The 19,380-nt window shown below is 38.0% G+C and overlaps 1 protein-coding gene and 1 pseudogene across 8 annotated transcripts in view; both read left to right on the top strand.

Moving 5' to 3' along the window:
* The window catches only part of LOC138847683 (pyruvate dehydrogenase (acetyl-transferring) kinase isozyme 1, mitochondrial-like), a 9,425-nt pseudogene extending 4,398 nt beyond the window's left edge, over positions 1-5,027 (top strand).
* The window catches only part of LOC103351928 (transmembrane protein 182), a 297,822-nt gene that overhangs the window by 12,983 nt on the left and 265,459 nt on the right, over positions 1-19,380 (top strand). For all 8 annotated transcript variants that reach the window (XR_011385575.1, XR_011385576.1, XR_011385577.1 and 5 more), the window contains exons 3-4: positions 9,428-9,526; positions 14,326-14,463. Coding sequence is in view for 5 of the 8 variants with exons in the window: in XM_070067072.1 (XP_069923173.1) it covers positions 9,428-9,526; positions 14,326-14,463 (237 nt within the window). In the remaining 3 variants the exon portion in view is untranslated. The remainder of the gene's footprint in view (positions 1-9,427; positions 9,527-14,325; positions 14,464-19,380) is intronic.

Below are 19,380 nucleotides of genomic sequence, written 5' to 3'. Positions count from 1 at the left end.
GGAGAGTTGAGACCATTTACATTCAAGGCGATTATTGATAAGTAACAACTTGGATCTACCATTTTCCAATAAATATTCCTATTGCTTAATTTAGATTTCTTTTGTACTTTTACTGCACGATTTTTTTGCCTTCAAGTTCTTTCATAGTGATGACAACGTTTCTGTTTTTCTGTGTGTAGCACATCCTTAAACATCTTTTGTAAGGCTGGAAGAGTGGTGACAAATTCTTCCAATTTCTCTTTGTTATTCAAAGTTTGTATTTCACCTTAATTCATAAATGGGAGCTTTGAAGTGTACAGTATTCTAGGTTAAGTTTTTTCTCTTCAAACTTGAACTATGTCACTCCATTCTTTTCTATCCTTTAGAGTTTCTAGTAAGTAGTCTGCTGTGAGTCTAATTGGAGATCCTATGAAAGTAATTTAGCATTTCTCTCATGCATATTGTAGAATCCTTATGGTTTACTGTTGAAAGTTAGACTAGAATATGTCATGGTGAAGCTCTTTTCTGGTCATGTCTATTAGGAGTCTAATACTTGTGCTTGTCGTCCCTTTCTTTCTCCAAATTAGGGAAGTTTTCTGTAATTATTTCACTAAATAGGCTATCTAATCAGTTCTCTCTTTCCACACCTTCAGTAACTCCTAAGACCCATATGTTTGGTCATTTGATAGTATACCATAAATAAGTAAATGTTTTTAAGTTTTCTAATGCTTTCTTTTTTGTCTGTAAAATTTCCAAAGGTTTGTCTTCTTGCTCAGGTATACTTTCTTTTGCCTCACCATGTCTGTTTTTAAGGATATCCACATATTCCACATTTTATTTGATTTATTCAAGTCTTCATTTCTTTTTTTTTTTTGGACAGGCATGCCTGAGTTAGACAGTGAGAGAGAGAGAGAGAGAGAGAGAGAGAGAGAGACAAAGGTCCTCCTTCCATTGGTTCACCCCCCGAATGGCCGCTACGGCCAGCACACTACAGCCAGCATGCTGTGCCAATGCAAAGCCAGCAGCCAGGTGCTTCCTCCTGGTCTCCCATGCAGGCGCAGGGCCCAAGCATTTGGGCCATCCTCCACTGCCTTCCTGGGCCACAGCAGAGAGCTGGAATGGAAGAGGAGCAACCGGGACAGAATCCAGCGCCCCAACCGGGACTAGAACCCAGGATGTCAGCGCTGCAGGCAGAGGATTAGCCAAGTGAGCCATGGTGCAGGCCTCAAGTCTTCATTTCTAATATTTCAGTTTTATTTCTCTTTAAAATCTCAGTTTTATAGGAAAATTTTTCATTCATGTCATGTATAAATTTCTTTAATTCATAGATTTATTTCTCACTGCTTCTGAGTAATCCTATGACTGACATTTTGAATTCCATTTCCGACATTTCTTCAATCGCTTCATCTTCTCATTCTCATATTGAAGTGTTATTATGAGCTTTTGTGTGTGTGTGTGTGTGTGTGGAGGACGTCATGTTGTCTTCCATAATCTTGTTCCTTGAATTTCTGTGTTTGTTTTTAGGCATTTTTGGAGATATTTGTGTGTTTTTTGCTCTGATGGCATTTATCTTTAAACTATGCCTTTTAGTTGGTGGAATATCTGCTCTTTCGGTGAATACTGAAAGTTTGTGCTGGGTGTGTCTAAGGAGCTCTGGTCAGTGCTCCAGGGTTGGGTGAGTATCCAGGGTGACATCCAAGTTGTGCATGGTAGATCTTCTCTTATTAATAGAAGGGGGGAATGGTCACTTCTGTTGGTGCAATCTCACCCTCACCTCCTCCCTTCCAAGGTGATCAATGCCAAGGTGTTAACCCTCAGTGGGTGCAACACTCATCTGTGCTTCTGCATGAAATGCACAAATGATCTGTGCAGGCCTCAGCATGAGCATGGATCCCATTATAATGACCTAACCCAGGTAATCAGCGAGCTAGGAGCCTGTGGAGCCACTCACAGTGTTTGCCCAGAGAGCCAGTCACACCCTGTGTCCTGTCATGCAGTTACAGAATTTTTTCAGTCCCAGCAACTAGGGCTCCCAGAGTCATGGAGTACAGAGGATCCACTCCATCCCACTAGCCTGTCTCATCCACAGAGAGGTTGAGGTGTTCCCACAGTCAGATGCCTGTGGGTGCTCTACCTAGGCGATTTGAGCCCTGAAGCAACAGATCCTGTGATATTTTGAGAGGCTGGGGGCACCTCACAATCATATGTGAGTGCCCAACCCCCCTGTCAATCCTTCCAGCCAAACTCAAAGTCAGTGGGGAACACAGATTTTCCCCTCTGGTAAAATCTCTGGATCACATGTGTGTACAGTACCCACTGGCTGCAGCCCTACTCATTTCACAATCATGCTGGGCCCATACAAGAATCTCTGCAGCTGGTACTAATGTCAGAATGGCTCCTTCTCCCCACCCTTTTCTGGGTTAATGCAACTGGAACTTTTGTATTTGCCTCTGCTGACAAGATGGCAACTGTCATCGCCAGTTGCTCGATGCACATACAACACCTGCAGCAGCTGCTACCTACTTATTTCCCACCCTCTCTCATCTAGTTGTGGGGTGGTGGGGATATATAGATGTGCCCTTTCATTTTCCTCTGGGTGAGAGAACACCCTGTTTTTCCCAGGGCTCTGGGCCATACTCAAATTCAATATAGTCTGCTAAGCTCACTCTCCTGCTATTTCAACAATGGTATGGGCTGCTGCAATCTGATATCACCTTGCTCTCCAAGGCTGGAATTCTCTCTGGCTCCGGGCTGCTGGGGTCATTCGTTATGTCTGTGCCCATTGCTGCTCATCGGGACCCTCCACACAGATCCATGGCATCTCTGCGTCTTCTACAGAATCTCCACTGCAGTTTTCCCTCTGACTTTCCCCTGAGAATGCACTTCCACATTTTTTTCTCACTATTTTCACCTAGCCTGGAGCAGACCATCCTATCATTAATGTGCCACCTGAGAAGGAGATTCTATGATCAATCCCATTGACAATACCTAGAAAGAAAAAAATTAAATACCTTGGAATACATTTAATCAAGGATGACAAAGATCTCTATGATGAAAATTACAAAACATTAAAGAAACAAATAGAAGAAGACACAAAAAAAGAAAAATATTTCACATTCATGGATTTGAAGAATCAATATCATCAAAATGTCCATACTACCAAAAGCAATTCATAGACTCACTGTGATCCCAATTAAATACCAACAACATTCTTAGATCTGGAAAAGTCAATGCTAAAATTTATATGGAAACATAAGAGACCCTGAATAGCTCAAGCAATCTTATACAACAGAAACAAAGCCAGAGGCATCACGATACTAGATTTTAAGATATACTAGAGGGCAATTATAATCAAAACAGACTGCTACTGGCAGAGAAACATACATGTAGACATTTGAGCAAAGAAACATTCAGCAAAGTGAAGAGACACTGGCATAATGGGAGAAAATATTAGCAAACTATGCAACTGGAAAATGTTTAATATCCAGAATCTATAAAGAGCTCAAGAAATTCAACAACAACAAAACAAATAACCCAGTTTAGAAATAGGCAAAGGACTTGAACAGACATTTTTCAAAAGAGGAAATTCAAATGGCCAACAGATCATGTAATAATGCTCAGAATCATAAGCCATCAGGGTAATGAAAATAAAAACCTCAATGAGGTTTCACCTCACCCCAGTTAGAATGGCTCTCATACAGAAATCAACAAACAATAAATGCTGGCAAGGATGTGGAGGAAAAAGGTACCCTAATCCACTCTTTGTGGGAATGTAAACTGGTGCAGCCACTGTATAAGACAGTATGGAAGTATTAGAAAGCTAAAAATAAGCATACTATATGACCCAGAAATCATACTCCTGAGAGTTTACCCTAGTGAAAAGAATTCAGCATATGAAGAGTGATCTGAACCCCCATGTTTATTGCAGCTCAAAACACAATAGCTAAGGTATGGAATCAACCCAGATATCCATCAAATGAAGACTGGATAAAGAAATTATTATATGTATGCACTATAGAATACTGCACAGTGGTAAAAAATGAAATCCTGTCATTTGCAACAAAATAGGTGTAAATGGAAACAATTCCACTTAGTGAAGTAAGCCAATTCCCAAAAAACACATACCATATATTCTCCCTGGTTTGTGGTAACTAATAGAATACCTAACAGGTAATCCGTGGAGTGAAATTGACACCTTGAGATGCGATGATTTTTAACAGTGCTTGTCTTGACTTGAAGAAGAGTGTTTTTTTTTTTTAATTTTCACATTATTTGTTGAACACTTTACTTAGTGTGTGGTTAATTTTGTGAGTATAAAGTTAGCTGAAAATAGATTTTTGTATAGAATGGAACAGGGAATAGGAGAGGGGAGAGGAAGAAGTTTGGGAGTATGGGTGGGAGTGAGAGTGGTATGGAAAGTATCACTATGTTCCTGGATCTCTATATATGAAATATGTGAAATTTGTATAACTTAAATAAAATGTAAAAAAGTAAACAAAGCAACAAAAATTAAAAGAAAGTTGGTTGCCTTACACATTTCATTTTAGTAATGAAAAGCTAACTGTTACACCTTCTAGTCAAACTCCTATTACACTGGCTAACAAACCATTATACTCAGATTATACAAAGATTTATAGTGAAGATGAGTGACCAAGGAAGTGGTGTCCCTTAGAGAAAAAAGGAAAGGCTCTTCAACTACAGATATTCAACTGCACCCTATACTGGTATTCAGACTTCCCAAGCAGTGCCCTGGCTGGTGTTGATTATGAATTGCCCATATCATATCTTTATGCACAGTACTTCCAAGGAGATGTAAATCTATTTTTCTTACAGGGCTATGGGACGGATTCTGTTATGTACATTAAAGTTTTGTCAACAGAATCAATAGAAAGACTTTTAGTGTATAACAAAGCTGCCTGGAAAAATATAACACCAACCATGGGGATGATGACTGTTGTGTCCCAAACAGAGAACCAGAAGACATGACACTTGGGAAATCCAAATGTGGGTTTTGTATTAAATTTGAAATAGGTGGTGTTCAGAAGTAAATTATATAAAATAATCCTTGGCCCATGAACCCATGTGTGAGACCCAAAAGAAGCTCCTGGCTCCTGGCTTCCGCCTGGCCAAGCTGACTGTGGTGGCCATTTGGAGTGTGAATCAGCAAATGGAAGCACTCTCTCTCTCTCTCTCTCTCTCTCTCTCTCTCTCTCTCTTACTCTCTCTCCCTCCCTCCCTCTATCCCTCCCAGATGCTTCAGCCCCTGCCGCCAATGCAAGAGACCAAGATGGGATTCCTGGCTCTTGGCTCCAGCCTGGCTTAGGTTGGTTGTTACAGCCATGTGGGGAGTGAACAACTTGATGGAAGATATCCTCTTCCCTTCCCTCCCCTTCCCTCCCCTTTCCTCCCCTCCCCTCCCTTCCCTTCTCTTCCCTCCTCTCCCCTTCCCTCCCTTCCCTCCTCTCCCCTTCCCTCCGTTCCCTTTCTTTCCCTTCCATCTCTTTTCCTTTTTTGTTATTTTATCTTTTAAATTAAATAAATCTTGGGGCCGGCACCGTGGCTCACTTGGTTAATCCTCCGCCTGTGGCACCAGCATCCCATATGGGCGCCGGGTTCTAGTCCCGGTTGCTCCTCTTCCAGTCCTGCTCTCTGCTGTGGCTCGGGAAGGCAGTGGAGGGTGGCCCAAGTGCTTGGGCTCCTGCACCCACATGGGAGACCAGAAGGAGGCACCTGGCTCCTGGCTTCGGATAGGCGCAGCACCAGCAGTAGTGGCCATTTGGGGAGTGAACCAACAGAAGGAAGACCTTTCTCTCTGTCTCTCTCACTGTCTAACTCTGCCTGTCAAATAAAAAAAGTAAATTAAATAAAACTTTTAAAAACTCAGTTTAAAAAGAGTATTGACCCAATTAAAATTTATAAACTATCTGAGCAGACATTTCTCTAAGCAAGATGTACGAATGCTCCAAAAAGGGTATGATAAATTCCTAAACACTGGAGCTCACATTGTTGCAGTGAGCTAAGCTGCCACCTGCAACACCTAATTAGGGAAATGAAAATTGAAATCACAATACGATGCTACTTCACACCAACTCAGATGAATATAAACAAAAAGACAGAAACAATTGCTGAGAAGGATGTGGAGAAACTGGAACCTCATACAATACTGGTGACAATGTAAAGTCACATTGGGAAAGTGATAATTCCTCAATAAGTTAAACATACAGTTATTGCTTCTCACAGCAATTCTACTACTAAGTTCATATCTAGGAGAAATGAAAACACAAGGCACACAAAAATTTGCACATTAACATATGGAGCTGCATTATTCATAATTAGCAAAAAGTAGAACAATACAGTGGCTGCTCCACTTTGAATCCAGCTCCCTGCAAATGGCCTGGGAAAGCAGTGGAAGATGGCCCAAGTGCTTGGGCACCTGCACCCACGTGGGAGACTTGGAAGAAACTTCTGGCTCCTGGTTTCAGATCAGCGCAGCTCCAGCCATTCTGGCCATTTGGGGAGTGAACCATGGAATGGAAGACCTTTCTCTCTGCCTCTCTCTCTCTCTCTCTCTCTCTCTCTCTCTCTGTAACTCTGCCTCTCAAACAAATAAATAAAAAAGAATAGCAAACCTCTAGTATTTTGGGGTACAATTTTTCTGTTTACCATTATTTCATATCCAGATCTTAATTCATGATTATTTATAATCTTGTCATTTTTAAACTAACAGTTCAACTTTCCTTCATATTTATATGTGGATCTTTGATTTTCATTCAATGTCAGCCATTTGAATGCTGTTTTTCACCAACACACACTTATTAAAGCTTATAAACCTGTTTGTACATAAAACTAATTGTTCCCCACTGATTTTTCTCTTGGATATTTGTTTGCCACAATTGACTATAGTTCATCAATGTTTGTGAGCTTTATAGATTTGACACATAAATGAGATTCACAGCCTTGACATGTCAGGCCTATGTATTAAAACTGGTGTGGTGCTGAAGTAGACATGTGAAGGGATAAATACTGAAGTTTCTTGTCATTAATAACCCACATTTTTAGAGCATAGGCAAATCTTTCTTTTCTTTGACATTAATCAGAAGACACATTTTGTAGCAAATTAATTTGATATTCATGCTGCAGTAACAATCAGTTCAATTGGTATTCTTTAGTAATTTAAGCGGAGACAAATGTCCACTTATTATGAAGTATTACTGCTGGCTAGAAAACACTTTAAAATAAGTGGTCACTCTATTAATGCATCTAATATTCTCAGTATATCATTAATCATGACAAGATACTGATATTAATAATAGTATGATGGCACTTCCATTGTAATGACATGTTTTTTCATAGACTATAGAATCAGAGAACATTACTATTAGAGGAAACCTTAGAGATTACTGAGTCCAACTCCCTATCTGCTTGATGAATGAATTTCTTCTATAATGTGTTGACAAGTAACCATCAAGACTATTTTTAAGCAACTCCATTGAAGGAGGCTTAGCATCTTTCACCCTACTGTAATATCTGACAGTTATAATTGTTACATGTTTCTTCATTTTGTTGAACGAAAATCAGCATTTTGGAAATTTCTGACTTTGAGCTGTCATTCTGTTCTCTGGATCCACAGAGGACAAGTTGGTCACTTCTGTCTATGTTAGCTCCTCAAATGTCTAATGAACATCGTTATTCATTCCTTCTCACTCTCACCCCTGCCATGAGCATCTATGCTTAAGTATTCTAATTTCATCCCACTTTTTTTCTGACAAGATGATTCCTATCCTGTCACCAGTTTAGTCACTATATTTCAAGTGAGTTACTATATTTCAAGCATGTACTCTAGTTTCTTCATGGCCCTCTTGAAATGTGACAGCCAGCAGTGCAACATTACACCAGACATTACGCCAGATGTAAATCATCACTTGTCTTTTTTTGTGTACCCTACCTCTATTCATACAGCCCAAAATGCATGACTTTTTTTGTTAAATCTAATAAACAATTACTTTTATTTAATATATAGCCAATCTCATAAAATATGCATTTTATTTCTTTGCATTATTTTCTGCTTATCACATTACTTTTCAAATGACTTTTTAAATTTAAGTGTGATGCTTTAAAATTATCCATGCTAAATTTCACTATGACAAGTTCAACTCATTCTTGAAATCTTTTAGAATCCTGATTCTGTCATCCAATATATTGACCACCATAGCTTCAGCCAAGCAATTAGCTTATTTCCATGCAACTTAGTCTGTATCATACTGTGTAACATAATTTGTAGGCTAGTATCTCACACTACTGTTAATTTGGCTTGTTTCTTAGTTTAGAATAAATTTAGAATAGTACTTCTAGGGCGGGTGCTGTGGTGCAGTGGGTTAAAGCCCTGGCCTGAAGCCCCAGCATCCCATATGGGCGTTGGTTGGAGACCTGGCCACTCCACTTCTGATCCAGCTCTCTGCTATGGCCTGGGAAAGCAGTAGAAGACGGGCCAAGTCCTTGGGACCCTGAACCCATTTGGGAGACCTGGAAGAAGCTCCTGGCTCCTGGCTTCGGATCGGTGCAGCTCCGGCCATTTCAGCCATCTGGGGAGTGAACCATCAGATAGAAGACCTCTCCTCTTTCTCTCTCTGTCTCTCCTTCTCTCTGTGTAACTCTGACTTTCAAATAAAATAAGTAAATCTTTAAAAAAAAGAATAGTACTTCTGTGCTATATTGGCAAACATGTAGCTACTGTTTGTCTCTTGGTGCAGTTTTTTAGAAAGTAGAAATCTCTTACTTTTCTTTAATTATTGAAATGTCACTTTTTTCCCCTAAATTTATCTGTTACTTTTCCATATTGCTGCCTCTGCTCATGTCTTACTCTGATGAATTTCCTTTTTCCCTCTTTCACTTGATAAACCCATACTCATCTTTCTAGATCAAAGTCAAATTCCATAACTTTTATGAAACATTTTTAGACCCTTTGATTGGAATTCATCTCTCGCTCTTCTTTGACATCTAGGGTAATATTCTGCATTCATTTTATGTATCTTGGAACAGACTACTGTTAACTGTAGCTTATTGGACGTGTGTGTCTATTTCCACCATTGGATTATAATTTCTTTAAAACTGGAGACTAAATATTCTCTGTAGCACCTACCTTAGTTCTTTTTAGAACATGATAGATACTGATTAGATGTGCATTAAATATCTAAGAAGACGAGGTTTTAAGGAGACATTCAATCAGAGTAATGACACTTGCATTCTGTTTTCTACTTTTTTGCATGCGACTTAAGGCAAGTCATTTCCTTTGTCTGTATACTACCAGTACTATCTGCAAGATGAGAAATTTGTATCCCATTATATATTAAGTAGCCGATTATAATGTTTTGTTGACTTTACAGATGTGTAAATGGTCATTGTTTGATATCAAAGATCTTAGAAGTAAGTTAAACCTTTTCTTTTGCAGTGAACCAGCCTCATCCCAAGCGCTGCATTCCTGGGTATCTCTTTCCTATGCCGATTGCTGTTGGGCCTTTTCCACATCCTTCCTTTGATGCAACTACAGGTGAGATAGAAAACATATCCTCGGAATTATTGGTGTATATAACCAAGATATGTGCTTAACAAAAGCTTCCATGTTACTGATTTGCTCCTATTTTGTGATAGCTTTTGGTTTAACTTGTTTATCTCTGCTTGTGTTCCCTAGCCACAAAATAGATTTCATCTGGCCACTTTGTCAGTGAGTGACATTGGATGCAGGCAAAGGGAAAAAAGAAAGGAATCAATAATCACATCTGCTAGGTACTGAGCTAGGTAAAATTATGAAAGTTGCTATTCACATGAACATCTGTATTAAAGGTTATTGGAATTACTTTTTAGATGAAGAAACCAATGCTCAGAGAGATTGAAAGTAGTAGTATCCAAATTCAAATCAAGAATTATTTTTTATCCTAAAACCTTCAAAAAGATTTATTTTATTTATTTGGAAGGAAGAGTTACAAAGAGAGCAAGGGGGAAACAGACAGAGACATAGAGATCTTCCAACTGCTTGTTTACTTCCCAAATGATCACAATGGCCAGGGCCTGGGCAGGCCAAAGCCAGGAGTCAGGAGTTTCATCCAGGTATCCCACATTGGTGCAGGGGCCCAAGCACTTGGGCCAATCTCCATGGCTTTCCCAGGCTCATTAACAGGGAACTGGATCGGAATTGGAGCAGCTGGGCCTCAAACCAGAGCTGATATGAGATGCCAGCTTTGCAGGCTGTGGCTCAACTGGTATTCTCATTTATTATATCCATCAATTGGAGATAGAGATGTGCAAATAAATTCAAACACTTCTGTACAGTATTCAGAAATGTATTCCACTTACATTTCTTAGCTTTGGAGGCTAAAGTGTCATAATCTTCTTATCTGGACTGTTCTACATTGTTGTTTTTAAACTACTAATTTGGAAATATTTGAACATACACATAAATAAAGAGATTAATAGCATTATCAATTCATATACAACCAGTACCCAGATTTTGAAAAAAATTGCCAGCAAATTGCCATCTTGTTACATTTATTCCTCTGTACTGTTTTGGGAGGAGTCTTTAAAAATATATTCATTTTCATTTTATTTGAAAGGCAGACAGACAAGGAGAGACAGAGGGAGAGAGGTCCCCAATTGCCCACAACAGCCAAGGCTGGACCAGGCTGAAGGCAGGAATCTTTGTTCCAATATGGGTCTTCCACATGGATGACAAGGACCTGAGTACTTGGGCAACCATCTGCTGTCTCCAAGAGTGTGCACCAGATTGGTGACAGAGACCCAAGTACTTGACCCATCATCTTCTGTCTCCCAGGTTATGCATTGGCATGTAACTGGATTGGATGTAGAGTGGCTGAGACTTAAACCAGGCACTCCAATATAGGATGTGTGCATTCCAATCTGTGATTTAACTGCTGGGCCAAATACCCACTTGAGGGGATGGGGTATTTTAAATAAAAATCAACATGCACAGATCATGTTGTCCACAATATCTGTAATCCCATTCACTTGCAAACAAAACAAGCTAAAGAGCAGTCAGGGAGTAGGTAAGATATCTGTTCCAGCATAATAATCTTACAAGGTACATACACATCCGTTATCCCATTTTATCATCACAATAGACATCAGTGATATACCATATTAGTATGGACATTTTGGAGTATCTGTTTATGTATTGCTTTGACATAGGGCATTATTGCATGGTTTTAAATACAAACAACACAGTAACCTAAAATTTTCCTGTGTGATGTTTAAAACATACATCTTTACTCTTTGAATATCACCCCACTCCTTTGTCTTGCTCCATCACTGTGTTCTGATTCTATAGTCCTATCCAAGAATTGTGAAATAATGCTGGGGTGAGGCTATAGAAGTGTTATTCCACACATTGCTTTACAACAAAAAGTAATTTAACATTTTGATATGAGCACTTTTATGACTGCAAACAGAAATGTCTATATTCAAAGTAAGAATGCAACCCCCACTTAAGGATGATGATAGTAGTTAATCAGCTAACACTTATTAGATACTTAATGTGGACCAGGCTTTGTGTTTAAATGACACATTTATAAATGCATTTAATCCTCATGCTGAAAAAAAAAAAGACCAGAAAAACTGCCAAAATTGTGGTGTAGAATGAACACAACTGACTTTTACATTTTGCCAGAGGGTTAAAAATGAAGTCCAGAGGTATGAAGAGATTTTTTTCAGGGCCAGGGTGTAGCATAGAGTCAGCATGAGCATGGAGGTCTACTGATCCCCAGCAAAGTACTATACCATTTCCTTAACAGTATAAGTTAAAGAAAAAAAGGAGCAATTCAATTTTATTGTGCTTTTATTGAACCTTTATTGTTACAAGCCCCAAAGGAAATGCCATAAAATAGTGTGACTGAAATAATTTCAATGTGATTGAAATACTAATGATAATAATAACACTGATCAGCTTTCATTTATTAAGTGCTGTGTGTTTTTACCTAAAACTTATTCTATCATCACCATTATTCTGAATTTTTATTGTCCCCATTTTACTTCAGGGAGAAGCAAGGCTCATAAAAGCTAAGTAACTTACCAAAGACAATCTCTACTTCTGGAGAAAATTGCACTTTCAAATGCACACCATAAAATCCACAAAAGGCATCCTGGCCACCAATGAAACAAACATGTCAATAATTTCTTGCAACTTACATTCTCATATGTAAGAATTTTTCCGTGTTCGCTGTTCTTCAATGTTCCCTTATTGGAATTGATATTTGAATTAATTGAATGCTTGCTTCATATTAATTACTGAATTTCAATTTTCTTTCATTCTGGGAATATTAAAGAGGTGAATAAACAAACAAGTTGACTTTTTCATTAGGCTTTAACACTGCATTCTCATGAAAAATTGGTAAAAGAAATACCAATTTCCTAGTGAAAGCATTTCAAAGATGGTTACCTCAATCCCCATTCCCTCTCTCCTCCCCTTTCTGTTGTTGATGATATTACTGTCACAGAGACAGTTGCACACTTTAAAAGAAAGAGGATTTTATGACTCACAGTTTAAGAAATTGCTGAGTGTAGTTTTTAATATGGACATTGATTCATAATATCAGGTACTTCAAAGTACTACTTCCAAAACGAAGGGAGACTGGACTGTGTAATTTCCTTGGAAGAGTCAATGTTTCTGAATAGGTGCAAGGTAGAGTCATTCTGTCATTCTTACATGCCAGTCCTACTCTCTGTTCTGCCCCGACAGTAGTGCTTCCGGGTTAGACGCTTCTGTTTTCAAACGAATTTCCAATCTTCCAGTTACTAGCATTTGTAAGAAAAAGAGAATATTTGAAACAGATTTCAATTCTAGGGGGAAAATGAGTAATGATTTTGGAGAATATATTTTTAAATTATAGCTGAAATATAAATAAAACATTGAGCAACTTTCTGGAGAATTTAGGATTCACGTTTTACTTTTTTTTCTTAATGAAAGATATAGACCTTTCAAAGAAAAATTTGAGTGGATTCATTTTACAGTTCAGATAATTGCTTTTAATGTTCCACCTCACTTTGTACCATGCAACCTTTTTTTCTCTCAGTTGGACCATAAGGACCAGCTTAGCAAGGGTAAGAAAAATACAAAGTTAAGCTCTGTAGTCCTTTGCTTTGGGGTTTCAGTAAAGTAAGAGAGAGAACTCATTTTGTACTTTCAGAATGCATTTAGTTACGTAGAATACATCTGAGAGAAATGCAGTGTGCTCTCATATTTCTCCTGCAGAGAAGTTTTGCCATTTAGAAAGTCTAGAGAAAGGAAAATTGCAATTGCATGTCAGTCAATGGGTGGATTGTTAGGAAAGACAGCACAGGTTTAAAGTAAACAGACACGTAGGCTTCTGGCAGCTGCTGGAAAGCTTTTTTTTTTAAGTTTATTTATTTATTTATGAGAGAGAAAGAGAGAGAAGGAGGAGGAGGGAGAGAGAGAGAGAGAGAGAGAGAGAGAAGCCAAAGTCAGGAGCCAGGGATTCCATCATGGGTGACAATGAACCAAGGATTTGTACCATCTTCTTCTGCCTTCTTAAGCACTTTAGCAGTAAGTTGGATTGGAGGTGGAGTAGATAGGACTTGAACTGGTACTTTTATATGGCATGACAGCATCACAGGTAGTGGCTGTTCCTACTGTACCACAACACCAGAGCTGAGAGCTGTAAGTTTTGTGTAGAAAGGAAGGGAGGTAAAAGGCATTGCTGAAGATCAGAAGTCAGTATTTTTGCTTATTATCGCTCAATTGGGAGTCTTGGTTTATGGTTTTTTCACATTTGGGAAAGAAAACTCATGAATCATATAGAATAGGCACAGAGAACTTAAAGCCAGAAAGCCTGCAAAATTCCTTCTCTTATTCTTCCCGGACTGAAACTGAGTGGCTGTATATGATCCAATGTAACAAATCTCTCTTGAGGTCTACTCAGAGCCAAGGATTTATAGAAATTAGTAATTTTTTTTTTTTTGCCATCAAGGGGCTCTCAGTTTATTCAAGGGTAAAGAAAAAAACAGATAATTACAGTCTAGTATAATAGATTTTTTATAAATGCAAGTTAAGGATGCTATGGTAGCACACTGGAGTAGCATCTAACACATTCTTTCAGTAAGAGAAGATTTCTAGTACCAGAGTTCATTTGAGTTAGATATTGAAAGATACAAGGGACAGAAGCGAGTAAGTAGGGAATGATGATTCACTTATCAAATAGCTTTAAAGCTGGAAATCCAAATAAAGTTAATGCCCATCATTAATGATAGATTAGCTTCTGTATTTGTTCCCAATGTTACAGACAACACTCTAATATACATATTTTTATTCTCATTATCTAGTGTACAGAGGCTTCTGGACAATCTTTATTATATTAGGTGTTGGTTCTGGTCTGGCTGGGGGATTTCTGCTGGTGTGTGGTGTGCCGTTTGCCAATGCTGGATGTTATAAAGTTGGAGGTGGCTTTCTGATGATATCAGGTAAGTTGTCAATTCATCTTTTGGGATAAATTAGTAACTAGAAAGCATTGTTTATTTCAACAGAAGTTGTACTGGTGAATTCAGTTGTGACTTTAATATGAACTTTAAAATTAAAGCTGTGTTCTTATACTACTTATGTGAATTTTTACTTTTAGTTGGGTTGTAGGAAAAGAATATTTAACAATTTATGTAAAATCTTAGTCGATAATTTTTCCTTCTAAACAATTAGCTCTTTAGCGGAAGTTTGACACAGCCATTAAGACAAACACACCACTTGGGATGCCTGCATCCCATATGAGACCTGAGATTCAGTTTTGGCTCTGCTTTCTGGTAACATGAACCTTGGGAGGCAATAGCTGATGGTTCAAGTAACTGGGTTCCTGCCATCCACCTGAGAGGTCTGGATTGAGTTTCTGGCTCCTGACTTCAGCCTGGCCCTCCACTGGATGTTGCATCCATTTGTGGAGTGAACCAGCAAATGGGAGCTCTTTTGTTCTCCCTGTCTGTTACTCTTTCTTTTTCAGTGCCTTTCACTTAAATAAAGAATGCATTAATACAAATTCAGAAATCATAATAAATCTGAGGAAGAGGAAATGAAAGGATGATTGAGAACACAGAAGTGGTAGTATGTTGCAGTAGGGACTACTTTAGACATTGTAGTTCAGGAAAGCATTTATTACAGGGTGACATTTACATTTTGACCTGAATGTTTAGCAACAGCCAGGCAGGAACAAAATGTGTGTATGTGAATGTAGGAGTGTGTGTGCGTGTGTGTGTGTATGTGTTTGAGGGAGGAATCACAACACAGTAATTGGTATGTGAAGATAACTCAGATATGCAGTATGGCCAGAGCATAGGTATATGCGAGAAGATTAGAATAAAATAAGTTTCACAAAATCAACAAAAACTAGGTGAAGAGGGCTATTTAAAGCACTATGTTCAGGATTTTGTACTTATTTCTAGTGCACTGGAAAACCAAGGAGGAGGTACATAACTTGATTTACATTGTAAATCAAACCTGTTGCTGTGAAATGATAGAGAAAGAAAAAGCGGGCTAATTTTAGTGTGGTCTACAGGAAAGCCTATGGTGGCTTTGACTGGATAGTTGCAATGGAGAAGTAAATACTTTAAAGATATATTCAAATTATATGTCAACATTCTGTTCATTCATAAATACTCATATAGTAGAACCAACAGGATTTGTGAAATCTGAAAAAGGTGAGGGTTGGGGCCATAGTAGGCTAAACCTCTGCCTGCGGTGCCAGCATCCCATCTGAGTGCAGGTTTGTGTCCTGGCTGCTCCACTTCTGATCCAGCTCCCTGCTGTGGCCTGGAAAAGTAATGGAAGATCGCCCAAGTCCTTGGGCCCTTGCGCTCATGTTGGGGACCCAGAGGAGGCTCCTGGATCTTGTCTTCAGATAGGCCCAGCTCTGGCCGTTGCAGCAGTTTGGGGAGTGAACCAGCAGATGAAAGACCTTTCTCTCTGCCTCTTCCTCTCTCTGTAAATCTACATTTCAAAAAAAATAAATAAAATCTTTATAAAAAGAAACAAAAGGTGAGAGTTGAGGGATTATTATGAACTCTATACTTTTTTGCATTTTGTTAATTACTTTATTTTACATAATTTCTAGTAGAAAATGTACATGTTAAAGCTCTTGCTGCATTTTGACCATGGCCTTGTCTAAATATGATCAGAGTCAGTGAACTCAGGGGGCTTCCATAGCCTTGGCAGCTCATGACAAGAGCCTAGGGTGATTACTGAGGCCATAAACAAGAGTGTCAATTTGTTAAGTCAACAACAGGAGTCACTGTGCACTTACTCCTCATGTAGGATCTTTGTCCTTAGTGTGCTGTACATTGAGATTTAATGCTATAACTAGTACTCAAACAGTATTTTTCACTTTATGTTTCTGTGTGGGAGCAAACTGTTGAAATCTTTACTTAATGTATGCTAAACTGATCTTCTGTATATAAAGAGAACCGAAAATGAATCTTGATGTGAATGGAAGGGGGGAGGGAGCAGGAAAGGGGAGGGTTGTGGGTGGGAGGGACGTTGTGGGGGGGGAAGCCAATGTAATCCATAAGCTGTACTTTGGAAATTTATATTCATTAAATAAAAGTTAAAATAAAAGCTCTTGCTGCATATTGCTGAATTGTCTCATCAAATATATGATGTCACATCAAAAGTTCATGGAAAATGGAATTAAAAGATGCATTTATTTGGGTACAAAAACTTCAAAATTCATCACATGAAGAGTTTTCAAAAAGTCATGGTGAATATTAAGAATTCCAAACATTTTTTGCATCTAAATAATTTATATTTTAACTTCACTTCTTTAAAAATACTCTCATGTGTCGCTCCCCATCTTCGTGGAGGAACGACACAGGACCCTGCGCTGTTCTTTCGTCTGCTCGGCCCTCCCCGGGTTTGCTGCTGGTTCTTCCAGGGTTGGCTACTGTCCCTTCCACCTCCGTGGAAGGGCGGTTCCCCCTGCCACATTCCCCACTTCCGCAGGGAAGCGGCACACCGCCGGCCGGCTCTCTCGGGGGCTGCACAGGTGTTCCTTCAGATGTTCCCCTTAGATGTTCCTGGTGCATGCCGTCTCTCTCCTCCTTTATAGTCCTCCTCCGCCAATCCCAACTCTGCTACCCACACGCCAAGTACACTGCTCTCCTCCAATCAGGAGCAGGTCCCACAGTTTATTGGCTGAACTGGAGGCAGCTGTGTAGAAGCTGTTTCCCTTCTCAGCGCCATATTGTGGGAAAGCAGATGCATAGAATAAGTCTTAATTCCAGTAACTTAGTCTAGTCCGAGTTGCTCCCAGTTGCTCCCCACATCATGTGTATCAATTCATTTTCCTACAAGATGTGTAAGATATTTTCTAAAATTCTGGCTTTTAAAACATTATTTTATGGCTTTCTTAAATTACCTAAATAATAGTAGTTTGTATGTGTATATGTGAATAATAGTAATAATAGTAATTTGTATATATATATATGTGAATCCCTCTTTTCTTTGCATTAACAAAATATTATTTATTTCAGAGTAAATTTTACCTCCTTTCATGGAGTTTTCTCTCCATATTAAGATTTTAAGTTCCTTTAGGGTAGAGCCTAGTGTTATGTGTATATATTTGCTAAAGCATGTAATACAATGCTGAGTTTAAATGATGCTTATTAATTGCTTAATTATTGTTTTACTGACATTTCACTTCTCAGAATTTACATCATGGTTATATTATTATATATCTTAGATACAATATTATACATTATATATCTAATACAATATCTAATAATTATAATTATATATCACATATATTACATAATTAATGATATTGATTAATGAATGTTATTAATTAATTAATGATATATAATTACATAATTAATATTATTATACTATATTATATCTATAATGTATTGTGCATATATTATAATATATTATATTATATTACATTATATTATATTATAACATAATGTTGGTCCTAAGAAGAGATGAAAAAATTATTTAGTGCCTGTCCTTAGAGGCATGGACACAGAGAATATCTCTGTTTAACAACTATATTTTTTAGAATGTGGCATATATTATAAATGATATAAAGTATAAAACAAATGATGAGTATAAATGGAAATTCCATCAGATATTAGTGAAGAGAGTGATCAGTATGATTCAGCATGGGCAGGAAAGGTGGAGGTTAGCCACGGATAGATTCAGAGATACGGCAAAGTAAGATAGTATTATAGACAGGGAGATTAACAGAGCCTTATTGGGAATGTAGAAACATTATGGAAAAAAAATACTTGATTGATTCTTTTTAGCAACTGTCATAACCCAAGAGAATAATGTAGAAATTTAAATAATGGAAAATAGGATAGCTTTGGGGTAGAAAGACAAACATAATTGAAGATGAAAGGTAAGAAGGATGTTAGTTTGCACTACGGACCCCTAGAAATATCTGTGTGTGAAATTGAGGAATTTGAGAGATGCGGGGGAAGACAGACTTTGACAAAAAATTCCCTTTCCACATTTGACAAAATAATGAGAATGACAACTAACATATGTGCCAGGAACTTTTCTATGTGTTTTACAATTATGTTTCACATATAAACTTAACAACATAAAGGTACCTTCATTTTGTAGATAAAGAAACTGAGACACAGAGAGAACATATAACATGTCAAAGGTCAGACAGAAGTTATATGATAGAGCTAATTTTCACAACCAAACAGTCTGTACAAAATGAAGTTTTGAAGTATATTTATGTTGTGGAGTGGTTAAATCTAACTAGGTAACGTGTGTATTACTACAGTTATTATTTTTGTGGCAAGAAAACTTCCTTTCCATTCACTTAACATTTTAAAGGAATATATATTATTATGTTGTATAAAATAATAAGTATAATTTTATCTGTAAATTAAAAATAAAACTCAGAAAAATCATTAAAATAATCCAAATCAATCTGATTCCAAAGTCTGCATCACAAGCCCCACCCCTTAGTCCTCCTATGATGCTGAGGGGTGAAGGTACATGAAAGACTACTAATGGAAGCAAAGGAGAGATTTAAAAGGAGCAAACAAATAAAAGGAGTATAAATTTGTAGAAAATACTTATTACAAGCCAGTTTGTGGCAGTTATATGTGTGTGTATGTGTTCAATATGCGGCCTATTATGATCATCTTAGAGGAAAGCAAATACTTACTGCCTTTAAAAATCTTCATGTTAGTACATATTAGTAAGGAATCAAAAAGGCACTTGATAGAGTAAATGTAAGTGAAGGCCAGAGGGGAAATTTCAGAGTTAAAAGTTGGATATGCAGGCAGGCATTTTGTGTGATTAATACCTTGCTTGTGATGCCTGCATACCTCAGAGAGCCTAGGTTTAAGTTGTGGCTCTGCTTCTGATTCTGGCTTCCTTTTAAT

This window comes from Oryctolagus cuniculus, chromosome X, assembly GCF_964237555.1.
Source record: "Oryctolagus cuniculus chromosome X, mOryCun1.1, whole genome shotgun sequence".
In the NCBI taxonomy this organism is placed as follows: domain Eukaryota; kingdom Metazoa; phylum Chordata; class Mammalia; order Lagomorpha; family Leporidae; genus Oryctolagus; species Oryctolagus cuniculus.
This window is presented reverse-complemented; position numbering and strand designations above follow the sequence as displayed.